The 24,924-nt window shown below is 44.7% G+C and overlaps 1 protein-coding gene across 1 annotated transcript in view; it reads right to left on the bottom strand.

The window, feature by feature from the left end:
* Positions 1-3,804: 3,804 nt before the first annotated feature.
* Positions 3,805-24,924, bottom strand: part of ehbp1 (EH domain binding protein 1) — a 59,869-nt gene continuing 38,749 nt past the window's right edge. Inside the window, exons 6-9 of the mRNA XM_071516041.1 lie at positions 15,452-15,551; positions 13,862-13,935; positions 5,020-5,134; positions 3,805-4,465 (exon numbers count right to left, since the gene is read on the bottom strand). Coding sequence (XP_071372142.1) covers positions 4,375-4,465; positions 5,020-5,134; positions 13,862-13,935; positions 15,452-15,551 — 380 coding nt within the window. The 3' untranslated portion in view covers positions 3,805-4,374. The remainder of the gene's footprint in view (positions 4,466-5,019; positions 5,135-13,861; positions 13,936-15,451; positions 15,552-24,924) is intronic.

Here is a 24,924-nt window from a genome sequence, read left to right as displayed (position 1 = left end):
CCCGGCTCGGCTCCTTTGTGGATCTGCAGCAAAAATCAACTCCTTCTAATTGAGGCCTGAGCTGAAAGCGAGCTAATGTTCAAAGAGAGAGAGAGAGAGAGAGCGAGAGAGAGAGAGAGAGAGAGAGAGGGGGGGGAGAGAGAGAGAGAGAGAGAGACTCCACCACAGGAATGGAAATTTCATTTTTACTTATGTGTGTGTGTGTGTGTGTGTGTTGGAGGGGCAATCAAAGTGGAGGCCTATGGGACTTTAAAGTCATCGACGAGAGCACTCAGACAGAGAAACTTAGACATCAATAGTCGGCGGAGCAAAAGGGAACAAAGTTATTTTGGAGGTTGTGTGAAAGCCAGCGGAGGCCTGCAGTGATGTGACCACGACCAGGATGTTACTGAACGCACCTAAACGCACCTAAACCTGCCTGAAAGCACGTAAACGCACCTTAATATTTGCAGAATACAGCCTATCCACCTTTTTATGCGTACAGAAGCTAAATCTGATGTGAAAATCGGAGTGTACGTCACAGTAAGTGGCATCAAATTGAGGATATGGGGCTTGTAAGGGAGAGAGAATTATAAATGAATGTTTTTCTGATAATTGATTTTGGTTTTTGGCCTCGTGCTGATTAGCCTATCACCGGCTGCAGGTCAGATAGTTTACCCAGCGTTTTATTTCCCAACTATAAAGTCTAGGCAGTCAGAGGGCCCGTGGAGGGCCTGACCGAAATACCATCACCCCTCCTCTCCACACACACACACTCTCTCTCTCTCTCTCTCACACACTCACACACACACACCATCTAGCCTCCGTTAAATTATGCAAAAAGGCCATTCAACAAATATGGCCCTCACAACACAAAAGAGACGGGTTATTCTGACATTTCCCCCAGATTTCTTGTTTTTTTTTTTTTGCTCCTGATGTGAGTAAGACCCCGAGATAAACCCCCGAACAAGTATCAAGTTATCAAGTTGCACCAACCTTTTGTAATAAGAGTATTTTGTCTAATCCCAAATTGCAGTCGAATTTTCTTAATGCTGAGCTGGTAAAGCCTGGGATTAGGAAGCGAGGAGAGGAGGGGGAAAAGTTTTGTCCCTTCAGCCGGCAGGATTGGAGCGGGGATCTGCGGGGATGTTGTCGGTGCTTATTAAAACGATGATGCATAAAACACAATATTATAGGAGCCCGGCGCCGCGGAGACCGGGCTCCCTTAGGTGCAGTTTTTTGGACGCGGGGAGGATATTCAGAGGCCGAGCGGCGCGCGGCACCTGCGAGGTGAGGCCAGCAGACTTCAAAGCTCAGGAGATAATCCATTCAGCTGAAGGATCCTCAGCAGCACACCGAGGCACCGAGGCACCGAGGCTTTTACGCAGCGCGTCGCTCTTATTCACTGTAAAATAGACTATAGACTCTGTATGGTTTTCACTCCATCTGCAGCCCAGGACCGTTAAAACGACCCGGGTGATGCTGCCGAGGTAAGACAGCATTGTTTTTTTTTTGTCATTTTGTTTCTTCTTCTGTCTTTCAAAAAAATCTGAATCAAAATAGAATATGTTAAATAGGTGTATTCTCATTCATCAGCTGAATTGATTTCTTTCATGGTGGCAATTAGGCCTCAAAATAAACTCTGTAGCTCAGTGGCCATAAGGGGAAATAACTTGAGTGAATTTAACATATTAGTTTACTGACGTGATAATAATTAACTAGGGCAAACGCTAAAATTTTAACAGCCGAATTTAGGAGTTTAAAGTTTAAAGCAGTTTTGCGCATGAAGAATTCCTCCAGGATAAAATCAGCCAGGCTTCAAAACAATACAGGAAAATGTCTAAACAAATAAAAGGACGTGTGTGAATCCATCTGGACGAGATAAGTGCTGGGAATAATTTGCTCTCGGTGCTTTCGGCCCGTCATTCACATCATTCAGATCTCACCGCACCGGGCTGCAGCCTTCTGACGGCAGCGAGCACACGTCCTCCACCGGGCAGAGACGGTTCGTGTCCCGCTTTATTCTCCAGATTGCAGCCAGCCGTGATAAATGCGGCACAATACAAAGTAAAACAAAAGCGCCTTAGGGGAAGTCATATGCGTAATGTGGACGTACAGTTCGGTCCCAAGCAGAGAAGAAGCGATGAGCAAATTAATGTGAAAGTATTAGAAAGGCCAGGGAGGACGACTGCTGTCAAAACCGATTTTCCTTATTTAATCGGGGATGGGAGGCTGCCTGCAGGGATGGAGTGAGGGTTCACCCACCTACACTCTGTTTACACACCTTTTTATTTGGTGGGAAGGAGTTTATCCTCCTTATTTTTAGTCTGACATAAATCTTTAGGAGGTAAATTCACAGTAAACTTCAGGTTAAGTAGCAAATTAATGGAAGTTATATGGAAGAAAGTGTCGTTTAAGGGGGAGAAAACATAAATGAATGCTTTCCTGATATATAAATATAATTGATTTGTATTGGTGGTTTTCAATATGATGATCACCGAATGGAGGTCATATCGTTTACACACCTTTTATTATTTTTTATTATTATTTATTTCCCACTCCATCCCTGGCTGCGGGTGACCGAGCCTCTCCAGCTCCTGCCCCCCGTTTCCAGCGCGTAAAAAAGCGGCCGAGGGAAAACATCTGCTCGGTACAAAGTGATTTCTCTAATCTTCCTCGGAGGAACCTGCTCAGCACCGACCTCAAACAAAACCCGAACGCCAATTTTAATTTATAAACACGCATAAATCGCAGGGGAATTGAACAGAGCGCCGAATAATAAGCATTGCTAAACACAAGGCTCAGCGGTGGAGGCAGTGATAGGGGCCACTCGTGCTCAGCTGCAGCCAAAGGCGAGCTGGCATTTCAATAACTTTTCTGGTTTGTTGTTGTTTTTGTTGTTGTTGTTGTTGTTGTGTGGGAAAACTTCCGAGAATATGGCCAGGATCATCTGGGATTGGAGGTAATAGGGAAAAATTGAAAGACAAAAGGGAAAATACTGGAATTATAGTTTGTTTAAAAAAAAAAAAATATATATATATCCATAACAATTGTAAAAATGCAGCACAATTTAAAATCACGTGGAAAAGATGATCTAGGAGCTACCAATTACATTAAAAGTCATAGTTAAATATTAGGATAAATTAGGAGTGAATGAGTAGAGTAATAAAATAGAAAGCGCAGATGGTCTGGGCATGTGCATGATAAAAATCTACTCGCAGCTTAAAGGCCTGTAATGTTATTCTATTATATTCCAGAGGGCTAAAAATACACCAAGCACTCCCTGCTGGAGTATGAAAGCATAGGGACTTTATTGAAGACTTGGGTTATGACACTGGAATAAATAAACAGATAAATGTTCACACGTAAAGACAGCTGCACCAAATGTGGAACTAAGAGATGCACATGGAAGCATAATTCTCTTCTTCAGTATACAATAAATACAAAGTTGCTGAGCAAAATGCACATGATTGTGATGGTAGTTCACTTAACAAGCAGCGTATAGGACAAACGGCAATAAATAATATATTTTTTTTGCTTTCGACTGCATGAATCCCGGGAAAAAAAAGAGGATTTTGGGAAGCTATTGGTCAGAGCAGTGATGAAAATATACAACATGACTTTTTAAACATGATCTTTCTAGCTGAACCAGCTGTGAAATGTTTGGTAAACCGCTTTCAAGCCAAGACAAAAAAAAAAAAAAAAAAAGTAAGTAAAGTAATATGAAAGTTAAGATTTATGAACGGTAATGGGTTCCCCTTTAAGATATTTTACAAGTAAAAACTTTGAAGTGATAAAATTAAAAGATACACAGTCAAGTAATGAACGTAGCTTGAAAAGACTGATATTATAACGACTCCTCTTTTTTTTTTTTTTAAAGTCCAACTGAAACGTCAATCCCACATCTGCTCAACATGAGAAAAAAAAAATTCCCCCCAATAAAACACGTTGTGCTGTACCTCAAGCAGACTGATCTGACTGTGTGCGTCTCCAAGAAACATCTCAGGCTGAAATTCAAACATCATTAAGATACAAATATCCTGTGAGTCAGAGTCAGACTCTGCTTGAACCCTCTGCACTGCTTTATCTCTCATACATATTTATATTACATACAAGTACCGTTCTTGGTAAAGCAAACAAAGAAACAAAAATAAAAATATAGTATATAAGTGGGACAGTTTCAGTCAGTATAAACTTGGTGCAAGGCATTGCAGGGCCGCTTCAGCCGAGTCTCTTGGGTTAGTTTGACCAAAACAACCAGATTAGGGTTCCAATAAATGTGATACAAATGTCTAGGATAGCCACTATGAAATAATAATCATAATAATAATCATAATAATACAATTCTTTTATCGGCTACATTTGTTGGTTGGTTGTTTTTTGTTGAAATGACAATCATTGAAGGACACACTTCTCCTCTTTCTTGGCCATCTTGCCCTTGTTCTGCTCCAGCGTTCGTTCCAGGTGCTCGTCCTCCTCCTCGGCCCTGCGGAGGGCAAAGGTCAAAAGTTCAGATGGGTGGGGGGGTGGGGGGGGGGAGGGTACACACAGGTACACAGTCAGTGCCCCGGCGACTGTCGCCATGCCACCTGTGGAGTGGCCTAGCGCCAGGGGCCGCGCTCTGACCTTTCACCCGCCTGGCGCCCCGTTGGCAGACGGTGCCGCCAATCTGGAAGGCATCCCGCCCATGCAGGTGTGCTGCGCCTGCTGCTGCCGCGCTGCCATGTGCGCAGGATGACTGCAGGCTGCCTGGAAACGCAACGCGCCCTGCAATGTGTTTTCTCTACGTCTACGGAGTCTGGGGGACCTCTGGAAATTTAAAGATAAGCAGCGGACGCTCTTGCACAAACTTACCAAAGGGGGCGGAGAGCCCGATTCCCAGGCTGAGTTTTGCACGAGCAAAAGAAAAGAAACTAACAAAAACTTTGCATTGCTGAAGAGTATTTTTTACATTTTACATTTCTGTTTTAGGCAAAGAGCTGCAGCTTTTATCCAAAGTGACTTGTGTTATTTTTATATGCCGAACTGTGGGTAGCTTACTGTTTCTCCTGGGCGTCCAGGTCCCGGACCAGCGCGTCTCGTTTGTTGACCAGTATGACCAGTTCATCCAGCAGCAGCTGCTCTCGTCTCTTCTGGGCCTCCGTCTTCTGCCAGTCTGCAACGACACCAGAGGGACAGAGTGGGTTAGACCAGAACCCAGGGCGGGGAAGTAGGACCGACCGGACTCCGACTGAACGCTGGTGGATTCTGTCTGCGGCGGGTAACGAACCAACGTCTGGAAGTTCTTTTTATATTCTACAAATCCACTGTGACCCACGGACGATAAAGTTAGTTTCCTGCCCTGTCAGAAACGTATGGATGCATGGTGACAGAAACATACTGCTGAAATACCAACTGACTGCACAACTGGCTCATCTCAAGTCGGGCAAATCTTGAAAGACGATTGCCAGACAATATTCTCACAAACTTTACTTTGAACGCTCTTGGAATGGACATGTTCTCCCTAAGCACTCTTTACTGAACCCGTTTTGATTAACATGCTTTGCAAACAAATTGGACATGACTTCAAGTTTTGAGGCAGTTGTTTTAAAGGCCGTGCCGCCCTTTATCAGGACAAGCAGATCCTCCTGAGGACTGGGAGGCTTCAACATGACGGACAGGTCGTCTGAACACACAACAAGTGTTCGTACGCTTCAGCAGGTGCTCAAAAGAGCTTCAGGTCACTCAATGGATGGACGGCTCCTAAAACACACAAAGTGAAGCAACGGCCACAGTTTGGTAAAAGTTCCTCTTATTATTAACCTACTGGACTGTCAAGATACGGAGATGCAGCTTTTGGACTGTTATGATGAAGTGGCCAATTCCCTGTATGGCCCAATGTAAAATGTGAGAAACCTATCTGTCAACACACTCAGTCATTACTACTGCAGGTTGTGTGTGTGTGTGTGTGTGTGTGTGCACAATGATGATGTATTGACCTTAGCAAATACACTTAAAGGATATGTCATGTTAATCTGCAGTCTTATGAGGTACACAGAGATATACAAAGGGTTTTACTCCAAAACGCTACTCATCTATTTTGGAAAACAAATTTGCTGGCTTAAATTCCAAAATTTCAAAAAGATGATTACATCTGTTTCTAAAACACAGCTCTTTTGTGAGAAAAGGTCTTAGGCTGACTCATAACGTAAAGACGATTTACTTTAACGCCTGCGATCAAAGGCGTCAGTTTGTTTCAAATGGTGTAAATCATATTTTGGAATGAAGCTCTTTGTATCTAGATATTATAGGTGCACATAGAGACACAAAATGCGTAACCTCATAACTGACAGCTAAAAAAAAAAGACAACTCAGTCCCCTCCTTAGTAAAGTAAACAAACAGACAAACACACACACAGGTGAGGCACTGAACGGAGGCTGGGCCCCCTGACTCTTGTCACTCAGTTCTCCCAGGTCTTTGCAGGAAGGGGCCCCACAGGGCCCAGGTGGGACCCCGGTCCAAATCCCCTCAGCCTCTCCCTGGGGGGGGGGGGACTGCCCACAGGAGAGCACTCTCTCCCCCTGGGGCTCAAATATCCGCCTGGCGCCCCAGCTCCAGATACACCCAACACCGGGGCCGCCCTCCAGCCCCCCCCACCCACCCCCACCCAACCCAGAGTAATGAACGTAGCTTGAAGACTGATATCATAACGAGTCCTTGGGTTTTTTCCTCTTCTTTTTGTACAACTGAAACACCTGCTAAACATGCAAAAATCCCCAAATAAAACAACTTGTGCTGAAGCCGACTCTAAAATCTAAATCTCCTCAACACTGAAACACACATTTCACATTTCACACAAACATTTCAGGTTCAGAGTCACTTCCTATGACAGCAGAGATTTACCCCGCTGTCCCGCAGCTAAAAGGAGGCAGGAAAACCCCAGCTACTCCTCCACTCAGTGTGAGAAAGTCTCCTCCATCGTCCACCCCCCACCCAAAAAAAAGAAAAAGAAAAACCAACGCTACATCCCAGGGAGAATTCAAACACCGCCGAGCCGTGTGCAACTTCTGTGGCGCGTAGGCAACGTTTAACTTCAACCCTCTATCAATATTTAACCGCCTATTGATTCGAGAATAAAAGGAATGTTGTAAAATGTCAGTCCCAAAATAAGCGTGGCTTTATTAAAAATAAATATTTCCCCCCTCGTTCAGTCAAATTGCTGCAGTTGGGCAGTGTGTGTGTGTGTGTGTGTGTGTGTGAGTGTGTGTGTCACGCTGGGCCCAGTGTGTTTGTCCTGAAAGGTCTGCGCTCTCTTCATTGGCCCCGGTCGTCCCTTTGAAGTCGACCACAGAGCGAAATGAACACAGTCCCAATATTTGGCTCTCTCCTCTTTCTTTCTTTCCCTCCCTCATTCTCAGGGAAGCAAATTACTCTCCTCTTTGCCTTTGTAGGGGAGTGGACTAATACTTCAAAAATGCCAAATATGTCCAAACCTGTTTTTGAAGTGTTCTTTTCTTTAACAAGAGGATAAAAACCACAAAGAGGCAGTTAGGAATAGAGAAAAAAGCAAGACAAACTGTTTCACGAATCAAAAAAGAAAAACAGATGAGTCATCATATGAGTCATTAACTTTAGCTAACTGTGGGACTGGAATGTGTGTATGCGTATCCATGTCCGCCATAACTCCGCTATCCCATAATTCCCTCCCATAAAGGCCTGCCCACAGGGGGAGGCATCTGCCTCAGGAAGAAGAAAAAAAAACAAAAAAACGAACAAACTTCCCGAAAAAACACAAAGAGGTATGTAAAAAAGAAAAAAAAATCCCTTTCCCCTTCATCCCTCCCTCCCGCTCCTTCCAAGCACATCCTAGCCAAAAAGCCAAAGTCCTGGTCGACTAGGGTGAGGGTGGGGGGGGTGGAGGGGGTGAAGGGGTAAGCACACTGCTGTCAATCACATGTCGCTGAGTCCCGCCCCCCTCATTAGGAAGGTAAACAATAAAGAGGGCCGATGAGAGACGTGACCAGGCAACACCAGAGCAGAGCAGAGCAGGCTGGGTAACCAGACACCCACGAAAAAACAAAACACCCTGCAGCCACTCAGCGAAGCCCCCCCCCAACCCCCACCCCCCCCACCCCCAACCAACCCCCCCGAAAAACAGGGAGGAGAGAATATGAGAGAGGGAGAGAGAGAGAGAGAGAGAGAGGGAGAGAGGTTAAAGAGAGGGAGAGACTTGGAGGGAGTGTGTGCAATCCTTCTGGATTACGCCCCCCCCCCCCCCCCCCCCCCTCCTCCCTTCATCCTCCCCTCCCTCTCTCTCTCTCTCTCTCTCTCTCTCTCTCTCTCTCTCTCTCTCTCTCTCTCTCTCTCTCTCTCTCTCTCTCTCTCTCTCTCTCTCTCTGGGTCTGGGCGATCACGTTGAAACTCACATGGTGGGTGCTTATTCAGATAACCCTAGCCATGCACGCCAACGGTAACCATGTGAGTCTGCACAAGGCACACAAGAATGCGCTGGTTCAAATCCCCATGAATCCACACACACACACACACACACACACACACACACACACACACACACAGCCCCTCCAACGCTGAATTTATTCAAGAGTGCAAACTGGTCCAAAGCCCCCTTTTCTCAAAGCAAGGGGAGAGAGAGAGAGAGGGAGAGAGAGAGACGGGGGTCGTCCCATCGGAGTGTTGCTTTACATGCATTAACCATCTCTCACTCTTGCTCTCTCTCCCTCTCTCTCTCTCTCTCACACACACACACACACACACACACTCTAGCGATGCAACTTCAGAGCATTTGATCCACAGCTTAATATAAAACTTGAGAGAGAGCGTTCTCCGGAGTCCTCAGCGAAAGACGTTTACGACTACCAAGGCGAATCTATGAACTTATTCCCCTAGATTTCTTTCTTTTCTCTCTCTCTCTCTCTCTCTCTCTCTCTCCGTCCCTCCTCTCTCTCTTTCTCTCCCTCCTCTCTCTCCCTCTCTCTTCTCCCTTGTTCCTGGGGAAAGGCCCCCAAAAGCTGGTTTTGGCTGAGGTCCAAGTGGAGTCAAGAGACAAAGTGTCACCAGAGGAGAAGGAAGTCGACAGGGGGCAAAAATGGCCGACAAATAAATACTGTCTCGACAGCAACCTGCAGTTGAATTCTTCATCACATGCAAACAGGTTCAAAACTAAAACAAAGTCGTTAATCTTAGCACAACAAAAGAAAAGTATCAATCCGCCATTACAGGCAAGAGTGTTCAAAACTTAAAACTGTTCAGTATAATATTAAAAAAAGAAAAGATCCTAATTAAAATGAATCTAACCACTGAACAAAAACAGAATTCAAGGATCTTTTCATCATTGATCCAATAATCCAGTAGCTAGCATTTCATTCGATTATCCTATACAGTCCTGTACACAACTGCAGGAAAAACGTTAAGAAAACAATGCCAATAAAAAGCACAGGTTAGCCACACACCTCACTCACCAGGTTATGAGACATTATAGTGCTGAATAACTGAAACAAGTTGGTCTAGAACTTTTCAAACCAGCGACAGAGTGAACCGTCCCCAAACCCGAGCACGAATCTAAACAAAATGCACGATCTGAACATCTGTTCTCCCATATGTTTCTATAACCAGCGTATAATCTCATGTTAGTTACACTACAGGAGGCACTTGTTCTAGGCGAAAAAAACCAAACTACAAATGTGGGAGAGGATATGAGGAGAATAGTTTGTGCAGTTCAAGTGACTTTACATTAAACAGGGCATTTATCTTCAGTTTCCATGTGGTTTCTGCTGCCCTTCACACAAAACTGCAGCCACAGACTCACAACGTAAATATTATTCCAAATTCTGAATGAGGACAATCTCAGAAAACAGCAGAAACAACCTCACCTCACTTCCCGAATCCCCCAAAACCCAAGTCCGACAACTAGTGGAACGCAGACACTTGTTATCGGCGGTTCCAGTCAACTAGCAACCCTGAAAGAGTTAGCGACATCATCAAAAGGCGCCCATGTGATAGGATTCCACAGTGCACCTAATCAATCAGGGTCTCTAGCGTGCCGCCCCGACGTGTTACAAAGCCCAAATAGATTTACAAATGGGAAGTGTGTGTGTGGGTGGGGGGGTGGGGGGTGGGGGGGTTGTTGGAGGGGCGGGGGTGGGGTGGGAGGGGTGTGGAGAGGGATAAGCTCCTGCATAGGATTACATATTGATTTTAAACATATAAAAAAGCTTATCATATCAAACCGTAACAGGAAAAACTCTGGGACCCGGCTATGCATAAATCCCTTTTAGACGGCGAGAGGGCGTCCACTTTAAAACAATGCACACACACACACACACACACACACACAGGCCCTCGAAGAGAGCCAAGACACAGTGTTTTGTGTGTGTGTTTGTGTGTGTGTACATAGGTGTGAATCGGTAAGCAGATAAAGAGGGCATAGTGGATCAATTTTGTGGCAGGGAGATGAGAGCATGGCATACAGATGGCATTTTCCTGCCTGGCATCACACCAAGAAGGTACAAGGAGGCGGTTATCACTGGGCATGCTCATAAACAACATCAACCCCCCCCCCCCCCCCCCCCCCCCCCCCCCACACACACACACACACACACACACACACACACACCCGCCCTGATAACTGTTCCCCTCTGCCTGCCACGGCTGCATTAATCAAACTCAGAAAACTTCATGCCATTTTTAGTATTATGATGCTGGAGAAAAATTCACCCAATACATGGGGCGGAACAAATAATTGTGTATAGCATGATTTCAGTTTCCACAATTATTAAATGTTGAATATTGGCTTGTCAGCAATATTGAAACAACAAGACTGATACTGGTGATTAATAGTCATGATCACACAATCTAGCAAAATATTCATGATTATCACAGCAGCCTGACTCTCTCCTCCTGCATCTCCACCTCTACATTTGCCCCTTCATTTCCTTTCCTTCTTTTTGACTGTGTGTGTGTGTGTGTGTTTGAAATTTGTGTTTTATCACCACACACACACAAATCCACAGAAAAAAAGACTTTTAGGTTTGGAGCCACTAGCTCAAAACTCAGAACAAATGAAAAAAAAAAAAAAACATCTCTGGAAATTTTAGGAAAAAATGACGACTTTTGCAGAATGACAACTACAAAGTTGATTTCAGAGGAATTCCCGTTTAACACCCCCCCCCTCCCCATTCCTCTCCTTCTGACTCCTCTTTCCACCTCAAAGCACTCTCTCTTTTTTCTCCCCCTCCTCTCATCTTCTCTCTCATGTGTCTGAGTGTACTGCAGCACCCGGCGCAAGTCAGAAATATGGATGTAGAATAAAATGTCTCGAGTCACAGCCATTTCTGTCTCTGTTCTGGTCTGCAGGGCGACCAGAGACGGGGCAGAGCGGCTAAAACTAAAAAAAACCCCACACTGACAGTTTATAGACTTGTTTCCCACTTTTGACTCCCATCCAGAGCATAAAGTTTTAGATTACTGGTCAAAAATAGTGGGAATAACTTTGTGATGCTAACAGACCGTTAGCAATGTTAGCGCACAAGGACCTGTGTGTATGTACAGGATGAAGGCTGTGGCTCAATATGTGGCACGTATGTAGGCCGACTGAGAGGGACAGACAGAGCGAGATCGGTGTGTGTGTGTGTGTGTCAGTGAAGGTATATATTTTTCTCAGCAGGGTGTGAATGTGTGTGTGTGTGTGTGTCAGGTGTATATATCTCAGCGATGTGTGTGTTTCTCTCTCTGCTCTGACTCACAGTGCATCTCTCTCTCTCTCTCTCTGTCATCGACTGGCCAACCAAATCAGCAATTACTCGCACGCCCGACCATCGCTCAATGGACCTGCCCAAGCACCAAATAAGAGCTGGGGAGATGGGCACTAAACACACACACACACACACACACACACACACAAATGGCGAGAGCACGAACATAGACGCACACATACACAGATAAACACAGACAGAGAGAAAGACAGACACACAGGTGGACACACAAACACACCTCTGAGATATTTACACACAGATGCAGACATATAGACAAACAGACACACACACACACACACACACACACTCGGCTCCCCTCCCAGCAGCTCAGAACTATCTGTGGCTGGCTACAGAAAGGTAGAGCCTGTGAATGTTAAGTGCTTCCCTTAGGGAGGAAAATAAGGCCGGCTGATAAGTTAGTCACCGGCAAATCCAACAAGTCCACATGAAGGCAGAGAGGAGCGCTGTGGCACGCCACCCTCCACCTCTCCACCTCACACACTATCTCTCTGCTCTCTGGCTCGCTCTCTCACACACACACACACACACACACATACAGGCAAGCAGGGAGGAACACGACACACATAACATATAAACAAACATACAGTCACACAAGTAAAAACACCAAAACCCACATACAGGCACTGATGCAAACGCTTTGACAAGTAGACAAACTACACACACCCACATGAGAGACAAAAGCAGAGGCGCACACACACACACACACAGAAACACAGTGGCAGAAGTGCAGCCAAACTCACTGACACAAACTCACACACTCTGGCATGTGAACCAGAAAATGTGAAAGCCTCCCATTTGAATCGAGAGCCACGGACACACAGCGGCTCAATAAAGATAAATAAATAAAATGGCCAGGCAGAGGCAGCACAGACAGAAGAAATCAACCTGGAAGCAGACAGCTCGGCCCTGTCTGGAGCTGCTGCTCGGCTAGGCATGTCTGCCCCCCCCCCCTTACCCCCGCCTCCCCCCGCCCGCTCCACCTGCCCGGCCCGCCTCCTTTCTTGCTAATTACAATTGATTTATTATGGACCAGGTAGCTTATCAGGTGCCCGGTGAAATTACCATGGGTGTCCGAGGGCCGCGAGGGGGAGGGGGAGCGTGTGGGGGGGTCAATGTCGAATGGCAAAATCAATTAGCATTGATTGGCAAAAGGTTCATTTTGCCAAAGAGGACGCAGTCGAAAGGGATTAAACTTCCCTGGCCCCCTGACAACTTTGATACGACACAATGGCTGCTTTTCTAGCTGCGGTATAGTTAACAAGCTTTCAATAATATAACTGCATTTTTTCCCCCCTGCCCTCTCTCAATGTTGGTGTGGCTAGATTTCAAATCAGGCATCGGCTATTCAGGTCTAGCTAGGAGATAGATAGCATTGATCAAGTATCAGGGAGTGAAATCCCTCGCAACCTCGCATCTTAATCCTCATCAAGAAGCCGACGCAGAATTCAAATCACCCAGCTTCAGGCTCTCAGTGAAGGCTGCTGAGCAGCAGGACAGTATGCAAGTCAGACTGATCAAAACCAGACAGGGGAAATAAAGATTAATTACTGTACTGGATCTAAACTAACACACCCCAACACTAGCTTCACCTACTCAATATCACCATGGAGGGGAAACAACACAAATGTTGGTAAATTTTAACTGTGTTCTACTCAAAATCAGATCTGACTGGTAAAATTGTGACACATTGGTCGGCAAATCTAGGAATCAATCAGCCACTGCAGCCTGCAGAACAAAATGACACTCCAATGAGGGTTGGGAAGGTTACTTTACAAATGTAATCCATTACAGATTACTGGCTACTTTCTTTACATTTGTAATCAGTAAAAAGAAACGCCAGTATATTACTCAAAATCAGTAATGGAACCTGGTTAATTTAAGTTATTTTGGGATTACTTGGTTGCGAAAATGCATCTAATATTAAGTTAGACACACAAATTACAGACTGTAAGAAAGATTTTGTTCTTAATTGACCCGCCTGGTGAAACAATGTTTTGTTTTTTGTTTTTTTTTAATAATCATACATCTCTCTTGCCTGGTACGTGCACACACATCAACCCCCATATCCTTGCAGTGTGTGTGTGTGTGTGTGTGTGTGTGTGTGTCTTACCCTCGATGGCCAGCATAGCTCTCAGCTCTCTGTTCAGCAGTTCGAAGCGCCTCTCCAGATCGTGCTCTTTCTCCCTGTGGCAAGTTAGGGGAGGGAAAAAAAGAAAAAAAACAACAAAGTTCATCAATATGTTAATGACTAAATCATTAAGCACTTAAAGAAACCTGCAATAAACATCGATTCAGCTACTCGCCCGGACCTTCTCCGGCCTCGCATTAATCTACTGCACATAACTGATACACACACCGACCGCACAGCCCTAGGTGGACGTGTGTGTGTGTGTGTGTGTGTGTGTGTGAGAGGTAAGAAAAAGCAGGAAAAAGAGAGGAAAGGCAGTGAGAACAGATAAATAGAATAAAGGAATACAGTGTGGGAGGAAGCAGAGAGATAATGGAAAGAGAAAGAATAGAAGGAAAGACGGAAAGAAAGAAACGTGTGTATCTGTCAGTTTATGTGTATGTATGGATATGAGATGAGCGTGTGTATATGTGTATGTAGGCATGTGTATATGTGGCTTGTGTGTGTGTGTGTGTGTGTGTGTGTGGGGGGGGGGGGGGGGGGGAGCGGGATGTCGGCGTCCACACACAAATTAAATTCTGCCCTCTTTCAGCCACATTAGAAAATGAGCTAATTCTGCCCCTAATAGAATTTGTCCTTCAGAAGCGCCTTTTCCCTTTCGCCGCCACAAAGAGAGAACAGAAAGGGCTAATAATCAGTTTCTCTGTCAATTGGCCGCTTTAAAAGCCTCCCCTTTCCCACGATATAATGTGATTATGAATACTTCAATCTCTCCTCCACTCGCCCACTTTGAAATCCTAACAGCCGCAAATGAAGAAAAAAGCAGCGTGTGTGTGTGTGTGTGTGTGTGTGTGTGTGTCTCCACCTGTGGCGGCTGACCACATACAAAGAGACTGGCGATAGAGTTATGATCGGCGCATTTCTATTGATTTCATATCCAGTCCTCATGTAAATCAATGAGCGGATAGACAGAGGGAGTGAATGGAGTGGAAAAACGCACGTTCCTCCTGTCGCTTCAACACGTCTCTAAATGGTTGTGTCATGTTTCCAGATTATTTATGCTTCTAAATGTAGGAATAGCACTAAAAAAAAAACAGGTGATAACAGAGGCTACCTGGTGGATTCTACTGGTAGGAAATGCTCGTCTCAGAGAGTAAGCCATGAACGTCTTATTATAGTATAGTAGCCAGTGCAATGAAACTGCAAAAGGCTCATAAGATCAGTTAATGAATTCCTGAAAATAGGATACTCTGAATGGAGGGTTATTTTGACCATGAAATTAACTGCTGACGTGACCTGCAAGGACAGACTAGCAAGTGGCTGAACAAAGAGATGACAAAGAGGCTGACATGACAGTCGGTCAGTAAGTCAGTCAGTCAGTCAGTCAGTCAGTCAGTCAGTCAGTCAGTCAGTCACTAAGACAGACAGTCAGTCAGTCAGTAAGACAGTCAGTCACTAAGACAGACAGTCAGTCAGCCAGTCACTAAGACAGACAGTCAGTCAGTCAGTCAGTCAGTCACTAAGACAGACAGTCAGTCAGTCAGTCAGTCAGTCAGTCAGTCAGATACATACAGCAGAGAGAGCTGGTTCTGGCGTCTGATCAGGGCATTCTTCTTGTTGACCAACATGAACCACTCCTGCATCATGGCCTCCTCCTCCTCTTTGTTGTTACCTGGAGACACACACACACACACACACACACACACAGAAACACAAGCACAGGGTTACACATCTGATAGTACACTATTTCAACGATATTACAACCAGTTGGTAATTAGTCTTCGATTGTTCATTGCGGCTTTGTTTGTTTTTTTAAACAAAAAAGATTATCTTCATGTTGCTTTTTTAATACATAGCTATCATATCACAGCATAGTGCATCACTAGACACTAGATTGTGTCTGTCAGATAAAAGGTCATGTCTGCTCATCTTTTTCTACCTCCAACTGTGTCTTTTGATTACAAAATGAGCACAAACAGTGCATGCAAGCACACACACACACACACAGACACAGACACACACACGGAAGGGGTAATGCAGATAAACAGACTCAGTAGACTCTCTTTGCCACTACAGAGGCAATATGTCTACCAGATATTTGTGTGTGTGTGTGTGTGTGTGTGCGAGTATACACTCCCCGCTCACGATCCTTGTGTAAACATTCACATACTTCACACCGCGTCTTCACAACGTCAATACGGCTTCAACCGGGGCGGGATTAACTCAGCGATTACCGTCGAGCGCCTTTACAGAGTGGAGCCTCTCACTGTAGGGCAATACATATCCCACCAATCACTCAGCAGGCCTTCAAAAAAAAAAAAAACACGGCTCTAGGACTCTCCGACGCTTAGTGTAATACCTGCTCAACACGCGGAGAGGTAGCGCGGCTCAGATGCATGCCTAATGTAAGCTTCGCCCACGCCTGGGGCTGAGGCTATATGCTGTAACTTACTTACAGGGTACAATGGGATGCGCACAACTGATACGGACACAGCGCGTCGAATGGAAACCTTCAAATACTAGTCACACAATAACATGTTGCCCCGGGAGCAGCCTCTCTCTCGGGCATGTCTGACTCGGAATAAAGACTCGGACGGGAATTGGAGTAACTTGGTTATTTGGTGGGTTCAGAGTGGCTCTAGCGCTGCCAAGGTTACGGGTTCGATTCCCACTGGGGAATCGGTTCGCTGTGTGTGTGTGTGTGTGTGAACCGAATTCAGAATGGTTTAGTAGGCGTTTCTCTTCCCTCTCCCATCGCTATACTGGACATAGCAGAGTGTTCTACTGGTTTCCTGCTTGGATTGAGAAGAGAATGAGTAGAATCACCTCCTTACCAGGTTGGCTGTGTCTGCACGATTAGCTAAAATTATAATCTTTATTTTGCTGATATTGCGATTATCATTATTTATCACAATTACAAGTCTCATTGATTTGAGGAACAAAATTAGTTTACTGCACTGTGTGGCATCCCATAGAAGTACCTTTACTTTTTCAAAATAAGGAGAAAATCCTAAATTAAATTAAATGTTTCAATATTGCCTGAATGCCAATTTCCTCCAAATATTAGTCAATTATCAGTGGAAACTGAAATCGAGATATATGATCACAAATTATCAACTGCGGAGCCTTACTTCTGCAGAATCACTATACTGAAAATATCAGGAAGTTACATTGCTTTCTGGGTTTAACCGTGCAGACACTGACAGAAAATTAGCAGAGTAACAAACTACCCACAATGCTGTGCAACACTGTGATGGTAAAACTGTCAGAATCAAGAAAACAACGTAACATTAGACACATGTCAGTGTTTTTAATTTGATGATGATATCTTGATTTCTGTTGTTTTAGTTTGTTTTGAGGAGATATGGCTTTTAAGGCCCTTGTTTTTTTGTTTTTATCTCACCTGCATTAGTAATTTACACCTCTTCTTTATTTTTTTTACAATTGCATTTTATCATTTCTTTTAAGCACTTTGTTTTATCAGTGTGGAAATAAGCTGCAGTGCTGTCAGCACAATATTAACAGTGTTTATGTACAGAACCGGGACATAACAAGCTGTACAGTACTAGAAGCCAGTTAAGTGGTGGCTGCAGCATTAACCTGACACTCATTACATCTGTGAAGAGGAGAAATGGATCAAAAAAGAGGAGGAGAGATGAAAGATCGTCTTAGGGCTTATGTTATTATCTCTCTCGCTGCCTTTTTTTCTCCCTTTCTCAGGAGGAACGTGTAATAGCTGGGTAGCCATGACAGGCAGGCATCATAACAGAATTAACACTAAGAAGACACTTTAAAACACTTCAGGTTTTTGATTGGGAGCCCTGTAAATAATAAGAACAGTGTTGTTAAGCGTTAAGCAACGGAGGAAAAAAAAACAACCTGTTTCTGTTTGTTTCTTCTTTCTTTACCTCACACTTCTCTATTATACAGAAACCATTCTAGGGGAGAGAGGAGTATTTGCTACACCTACTGTTTGGGAAAAGCGGCTTTGACCCTTGCACTCTTTCCTACTGGTTTGCCTGTAACATCGGTGATGTAAAAATGTAATCTTATTCTACTGTTGCTCTTATTGTGCGTCATTCCGGATAAGAGCGTCAGCAAAACACCTAAGATACAAAATAAACTTAAGAATAGAGAGTCAGTGGGGGACAACAGGCACGGTGCTTTATGGGCACCTGAATGCGAATCTGAGTCTGTGCGTAAACGACTGATTCAGCTCCTCAGGACGAGAGAGAACGAAGAGAAATGTGTGTCTTTCTTTCGCTCTCATTCAAACACACACACACACACACACACACACACACCAGAGGAGAGGGAATATTGGGCCACTGCGTCATTGGCGACAAAAGGCAGGCGCGTGGATGTGTGCGCGGACACCGGCGAGAGTGTGGACATTTGTGATACTCTGAGCCAGGCAGACGTATGTAATTTCATTTAGGAGGGGGGGGTGGATCGTGAAGGGGGGGGGGGGGGGGGGGGGAGTGATGGAGGGACAGAGAGGGAGGGGGAAAAAAAAAGAAAAGAAAGAAAGAGCGAAAGAAAAGAAAAGCGTCGGGATTTAGCGGAATCGGGGGCTCGTGGATTACTGTAGTCAACTTTGAAACGGACGACACTCGGAGGGGGGATAAAGCCGGCGCTGACAGGTCATTGTGCCGCCTCGAAGTCAAATAAAACAAGCAAATAATAATGGCAAATATTAAGCTCCTGTGACATTGTGGCGAGGCGGGCTGGAAGACGAGGGGGGATTATAAAGCTATATCCCCCACCGCTAGCCAGCCAGCCAGCCAGCCACCAGCCGCATTTTACGGAAGGAGGGAGGGGAGGGAAAAGGAGGGAGGTAGGGGGAAAGGTTGGGGAGGTAGGGAGGGAAGGAGTTAGGGAGAGAGAACAAGGACAGAGGGAGGGAGGGAGGGACAGGAGGGACGGCAGGAGCTGAGGAAGGGGAAAGGAAGGAGGAAGGGAGGGAAAAGAAGGGTACAGGGGGTGAAGGAGGGAAGGAAGAGGAACAAGGAGGTGGGAGGGAGGAAAAGGGAGAGATATCGTGGAGGGAGGGATGGAGGAGGGGGCAGTAAGCGAGGAGAAATTGGAGGGAGGGAGGGAGAGAGAGATGAGGACCTGAGGGATAGAAGGGATAGAAGACAAGGTGGGACCACTGGGGGAGGAGGGAGGGAGGGAATGAGGGCAAGCAGGTGAGCGGTACAAAGCGGAGAAAGAGAGGGAGGGATGGAGGGAACGAGGAAGGGCGAGTGGTGCAGGACGCTCCACAGCTGCTCAGCCTCCCCTCCCTCCTTTACTCAACCTCTCCAGGGTTGAACTCTGACCTCTGGATACTCCTGACTCTTAAAGAGACAGCGGTGCGTCTCACAGTCGGTTTCCACTAATAAGAGTCACGTTTAACTCCCATTTATTTGCATTTGGAAGCATCTCATTTCTCTAAAAAGGTGTCTGCAAGTTTCATTAAGTTGGATTTAAGACTTTGTAAGACCGTTTTAATGCCAGTTAAAATGAAATATAAGACCAACTTTGCACATGACCGTGAAAATGGAAACGGCTTAAGACTTGTCAGATTATAGCTATGCGTGACTAGGTTGGTTTTTCATCTTAAAAAAGTCGCACCAAAGAAACTTCATCCAAGACCTAAAATGCAATATTTAACAGTATTTAAGAACTTTTAAGGCCCTAACCTCAGATAATATGGTTTAAGGGTATTTATTGTTGGTATATCTTTTGTGTATGTGTGTCTGATCTTCTTGTTACTTCCTTTGTTTCTAGTTTTTTATATTGCTGCTGCTGCTCCTTTTGTTTGTGAAGCACATTGTAACCCTGGTTTCCAAAGTGTATAAATAAAGATTTACATACTAAGACATTTCAAGACTTTTTTCAGGACCCGCAGACAACCTGCATTAGACTTAATAAAAAGGTGCCTTATACACTGTTGTTTTTTTCAGTACTATTCAAAAATAAAGCATGTTTTTTTTATCTGATTGTTTTTGTCTTTAGTATTTAATAATCACATTTTCTGTTATGTTTACATAATTTAACAATTTTTTGCAGCTTTTGCATAATTTCTCTGACAGTAATTCAGAAACCCACAGCACCAGGGAAACAAGGAACAGACAGTTTATATCAAAATGTCTGTTCAGGTTTCATATACTGTATGTAGCAGCTTATTGAGAGAGTGATCCTGTGTTGCTCAACAGATAGAGCAAGGCACTAACACTACCAGGGTGGGGGGTTTGATTCCCACTGGGGCCAGCCATACGAAGGCAGTGTGGATGAAAGTGTCCACCAAAATGGCAGATGTTAAGAGTGACAACAACAGAGAAAAAAACTGATACACATTGTGCGGTATGAAAACAAATGGTGTAAATATCCTTGGCAAGCGCCACTGACACCGGGTCTGTGAATCCAGCCTTGGCTCTGAGACACTGTGGATCCATGTTGGCTCTCAGGGGGCCATCTTGGATCAAAGCATCTAGCGGTTTGGCAGGTTGCATTCTGGGTCTCGCTGCTTGCCTTACGCGCCATTTCTCACCGCTCAACACAGAGCGGAGCAGAGCAGAGACGGGCCAGAATCTACTGAGACTGCAAGCAATAAATTTGGCATTGGTACAATGTTTGATCATGACATCAAAGGATTAGCGAAATATGTCTGATAGAGATACACTGGGTTTCCATATCTACAGGAAACTTTATCGTCATTAATATCATGTTCGGTGTTATTCGGTTATCAATGTCGCCGCGATGGTGAGAGACACACAAGCGCACAGATACAATCAACTCAGACACACATACACACACGCAGACACAGCCAAGATACAACAGATACACACATCCTAACAACCCCCTCTATCTGATTCCCTGTCTCCCCTCTTCTCTTGTTTCACACACTCTCTCTCTCTCTCTCTCTCTCTCTCACACACACACACACACACACACACACAACGAAACAATGACATGAATGGCTGGGTGCAGAGGGAGATTGCTGTCCTTAAGGCATGAGGAACGGCTGGTTAGCAAGGGTGAATGTGTGTGTTTGTGTGTCCCTGTGAGTGAGAGAGGGAGAGGGAGAGGGAGAGAGAGAGAGAGAGAGAGGGGGAAAGACAGGGTGAGAAATACAGAGAGACAGACAGAGACAGAGAGAGAGAGAGCCTCTATAGCCAAATAAGATTAAGATAGCCATCTTGGCCAGTGTTCCATTCAGTGTAGATAGGAATAATGAAACGCACCCTGGGGTGGTCAAACTGCTGCTGCTACTGGTGGCCTGCACTGGTTATTAATTGACAGCCATACACCCTGCAACCCCCCAGCCCCCCGCCTCACACACAAAGATACACACAAGTACACACACACACACATGCAGACACATAGGCACACACAAGCAAAGCTGTGCATGTGATGATGGTTGATGTGGCTGCTGCATAAGACAGCTGATATGCTCACACTAGGGAAAAGGGGAAAAAATTCTTGATCGATTTTCACTCAACCTTTTCTCACTTTTTGTACACAAAAGAGGTGAATTGTAACCTTTGACCTCTGAGCCTAGGTTAGTGTGTCAGTACTATCAGCAGACACTCACTGGCCCTCTTATCCAAAGCACAGTACCATGAGAAGATACATTTATAACATGGGTACATCTTTGGGCATCGAACCCTTCTCACCCTCAGTGTTGGCAGCCAATTGTTGCCATGCTCTACCTGTTAAGCTATACAGGACTACATATTTTTTTTCTCTTTATGCTTCCCAGAAGGGCGAGCATCTACATGTGCTGTTGTTGCTAAAAGACGGTAAGATTTTCATTATGTCCTTGTTAAACTTCATGGAACAGCTGATGATCTCTAGGTTACTGGCCTAGAGGATTAGAGCTCCATCCAGCTGCAGCTGGAAGATGACGGTCTAGAAACCTGAGATGAAGCTGAACAATGTGCTCTAATCGCAATGCACTCAACGCATTACATTTTATTGGTTGCCAAATATGTCACTCAAACAAAGGTAGGCAGCATTATTAAGTTGCTAAACACCTGGAATTTACCTGGTATGCCCATCGTTTGAACCAAGCAGTGGACACACCCATTGGCAAGCTTGGCCTTGTTTTGAAAGCTGAGCACGTCATCTGTGTTACTAGATTTTTTAAATTTTGTAAAGTGCCATTTATTTTCAGGTTCTGCCCACAGACTCAAAGTTTTAAAAATTTAATCAACTGTAATGTTTGCACCTGTTGACATTTTCTCTCTCGACAAAGACAACACGAATCAAAAATAAAATGCTCCGAACACAATACGTTTTTTTGTTTTTTTTACATTCTCTATAACTCAAATTGTGCGTGGAATCACTTCCCTGGTTTCCTGATAAAGTAAGTCATGACATTTTACAACATTATATTGTTAAATTTATGTTTGCATGTTGTTTGTTGGACTTTGTTGGAATTAATCCTTTGTTGAGGATGTAATGTTACAGTAGCAGGCCTTGCTACTACTACTTTGAATTGCCTTTGTGCTATATGTGCTATATAAATAAACTTGCCTTGCCTAAGTATATGTGCTATATAAATAAACTTGCCTTGCCTAAGTATATGTTAGCAGTAACATCAGTTGTTAAGTTGTAATAGTGAGCTATTATTGGTGATATTATTTTATTTTTCATTTTAATATTTCAATTTGCCAAGATGCTCACAGCTGGCAAGCATGCAACTAGCACTAAGACAGTTTTCACTTTTAATTTGTCATATAACATGCAGTGTAATTAGGAGCCTGATTCTTTGTATAGGGACACAGGACTCTATAACAAGTAGGGGGTCGCTGTTGCTCAACGGGCAGAGCGTGGGTTACGGGTTTGATTCCCACTGGGCTCACCCATATTCAAAGCGTATGCACTCATGGTTGCTTGGGACAAAAGAATTCATCAAATGGCGCACTGTCTGTTACAAGGATCAATACTTTGACCTTCCAGTCGTGGGACGGCCTCTCTGACTGTCAGGCCATCCTGCCACCCACGGACTGCAGGTATTTATTTAATTATTATAAAAGAATAGGATAAGCAGCAAATCCCACATTTGTCTTCCCTACAAAAACTTCTTTGCTTTGTGCCTTTAAAGGAGGGAGGTTGGATAGCAGGGGGAAAACGAATGAGAGAGAAAGAAACACATTAAAAGCCGTGATCACAGCGCGTTCATCTCATTTCTTATCCCACCATTTTGCCGTTTAATCCAATAGCCGCTAATCCAATTTGTCTATCGGACATGTAAAAAGACGAGGAGGAGGAGGAGAAAGAAGAGGAGGAGGAGGGAAAGGGAGGAGGTAGATCCGAACTTCTCTTCTGTGTCCAAGTCACTTTCTGAATTGCGGTTTATTTAGGGACGAGCCGCACTCGTCTCTCCCCTCGTTCTCTCCATCCGACCGTCAAGCCCGCCCGATATCAGCGGGGATCAGACAAGATGAAAGCCAGAGACACATGAAAAGAAAAGAGAAAAGAAGGAATAAAAAGAACAGGATGAACATTGTTTCCTGTGATTAGGTAAGAGCTCGTTAAAAGGCTGTCACCGCGGCGATGTGAATATGCATGAGGGGGGCCGGCCTAATCAGAGGGGTTTGCGGCGGGGACCGGAGGGGGGAATTGTGGGTAAGTAGCCTACTGAAGACTTGATTTAATTAATGTGAGTGGCGGAGGGTCTCGTTAGCAAGGGGACAGAGAGAGAGAGAGAGAGAGAGAGAGAGAGAGAGAGAGAGAGGGAGAGAGAGAGTATAGCGTGTAAGCAAGAGAAGCTAGAGTGCTAACAAATTTAGCTTTGGCACATAAGACCTAATCTAAGGACTATGGCAATGGGGGGTCTTTTATGCTGGAGGAGAAAGTTGTCAGTAGTTGTCCGACCTATTTTCAAGTAAATCTAATTGACAACTTACTCCCTTTTCCCTTTTCTCTCTCTCTTCCTCGTCTATCTTTCATAGCCAGCCACTAAAAAGCAGAATCGCAACAGAAAGACACAAGACGACCACAAATCACCTATGCTAGTTGTCATTGCATCTTAAAAATCGAAGTCCGTTTACGTTAACATTTTAGGTGTTTAGGTGAGCAACATACAATGACTGCAACAGCTGAGGAAGCTGCCATTCCTAGATCGTAAACTTTACAAAACGAACACTGAAAGGTGTGTAAGGCTCAGAGCCACAATGCCCTGACAATAATATTCCTGTGTCCCTTGAATATTTGTGTATGCATGTATGTTTACGTATTATTCTTCCCTCCATCACCAGCATCATACCAAGAGAGAGCAGAGCTGAATGAATCATTTCCACTCATTTCCCCCCCCCTCCCCAATCGTCTCTACATCGCACATGCCGTTCCTCCCGCTCTCTCCTTTCTGCTCTCTGCTGGAGTGGTGCTGAGGGCTTTTTTTTTTTTTCTTCCAGCGAGGCTTGTACGAGGCCTTTTTAGCCGCCCTCAATGGCACAATGGTCCCGGCGTATAGAGCAGATTCCTGCTTTATTGAACCTGTGTATAATGTCTGGTGAATGGAACACATTAACCGATTCACACTCACCTCTTTCCCTCCCTCCCCCTCGGATAGAAAAAAAAAGGAGAAAAGTAAAAGAAAAAGAAGAAGTAGAAAAAAAAGAAAAAGAAAAAGAAAAACTCCCCTCACACCGGGGCTCAATGGCTGCCTTTTCCACCGGTGTCATTTGTCAACCACTGCTTGCTTTACAACTTACAAAGAGGTGGAGGTGGGGGGAGAGGGTGAGGGAAGCAGGAGTGGGTGTGTGTGTGTGATTGAGAGTTTAGGATGGGGGGGGGGGTTCATAATTGTTAAGTAAGGCTGCATAATTATTGCGTTAACAGTGCAGCTTCCTGTTCTTTTCAGTACAGCGATGTTGGGGCTGCACAACTAATAATGTCTGATCGCACATCACAATTTTTGTCTCCACAATCAGTAACCGTACAAAACTGGCATGTCGGCAAAATTGAAACATACTTAGTTTAGAAAAAAAAAATGTTGATGTAAGATGAAAAAAGTACCCTAAAAATGTTGTTCAAATCATTGAGACTAATCA

Source organism: Centroberyx affinis, unplaced genomic scaffold (genome assembly GCF_046629955.1).
Source record: "Centroberyx affinis isolate AG114_WGS23_722 - 3 ecotype Tasmania unplaced genomic scaffold, CSIRO-AGI_Caff_v1 ptg000391l_1, whole genome shotgun sequence".
Lineage (NCBI taxonomy): Eukaryota > Metazoa > Chordata > Actinopteri > Beryciformes > Berycidae > Centroberyx > Centroberyx affinis.
The sequence above is the reverse complement of the archived record's forward strand: the minus strand, read 5'-3'. Positions and strand labels throughout refer to the sequence as shown.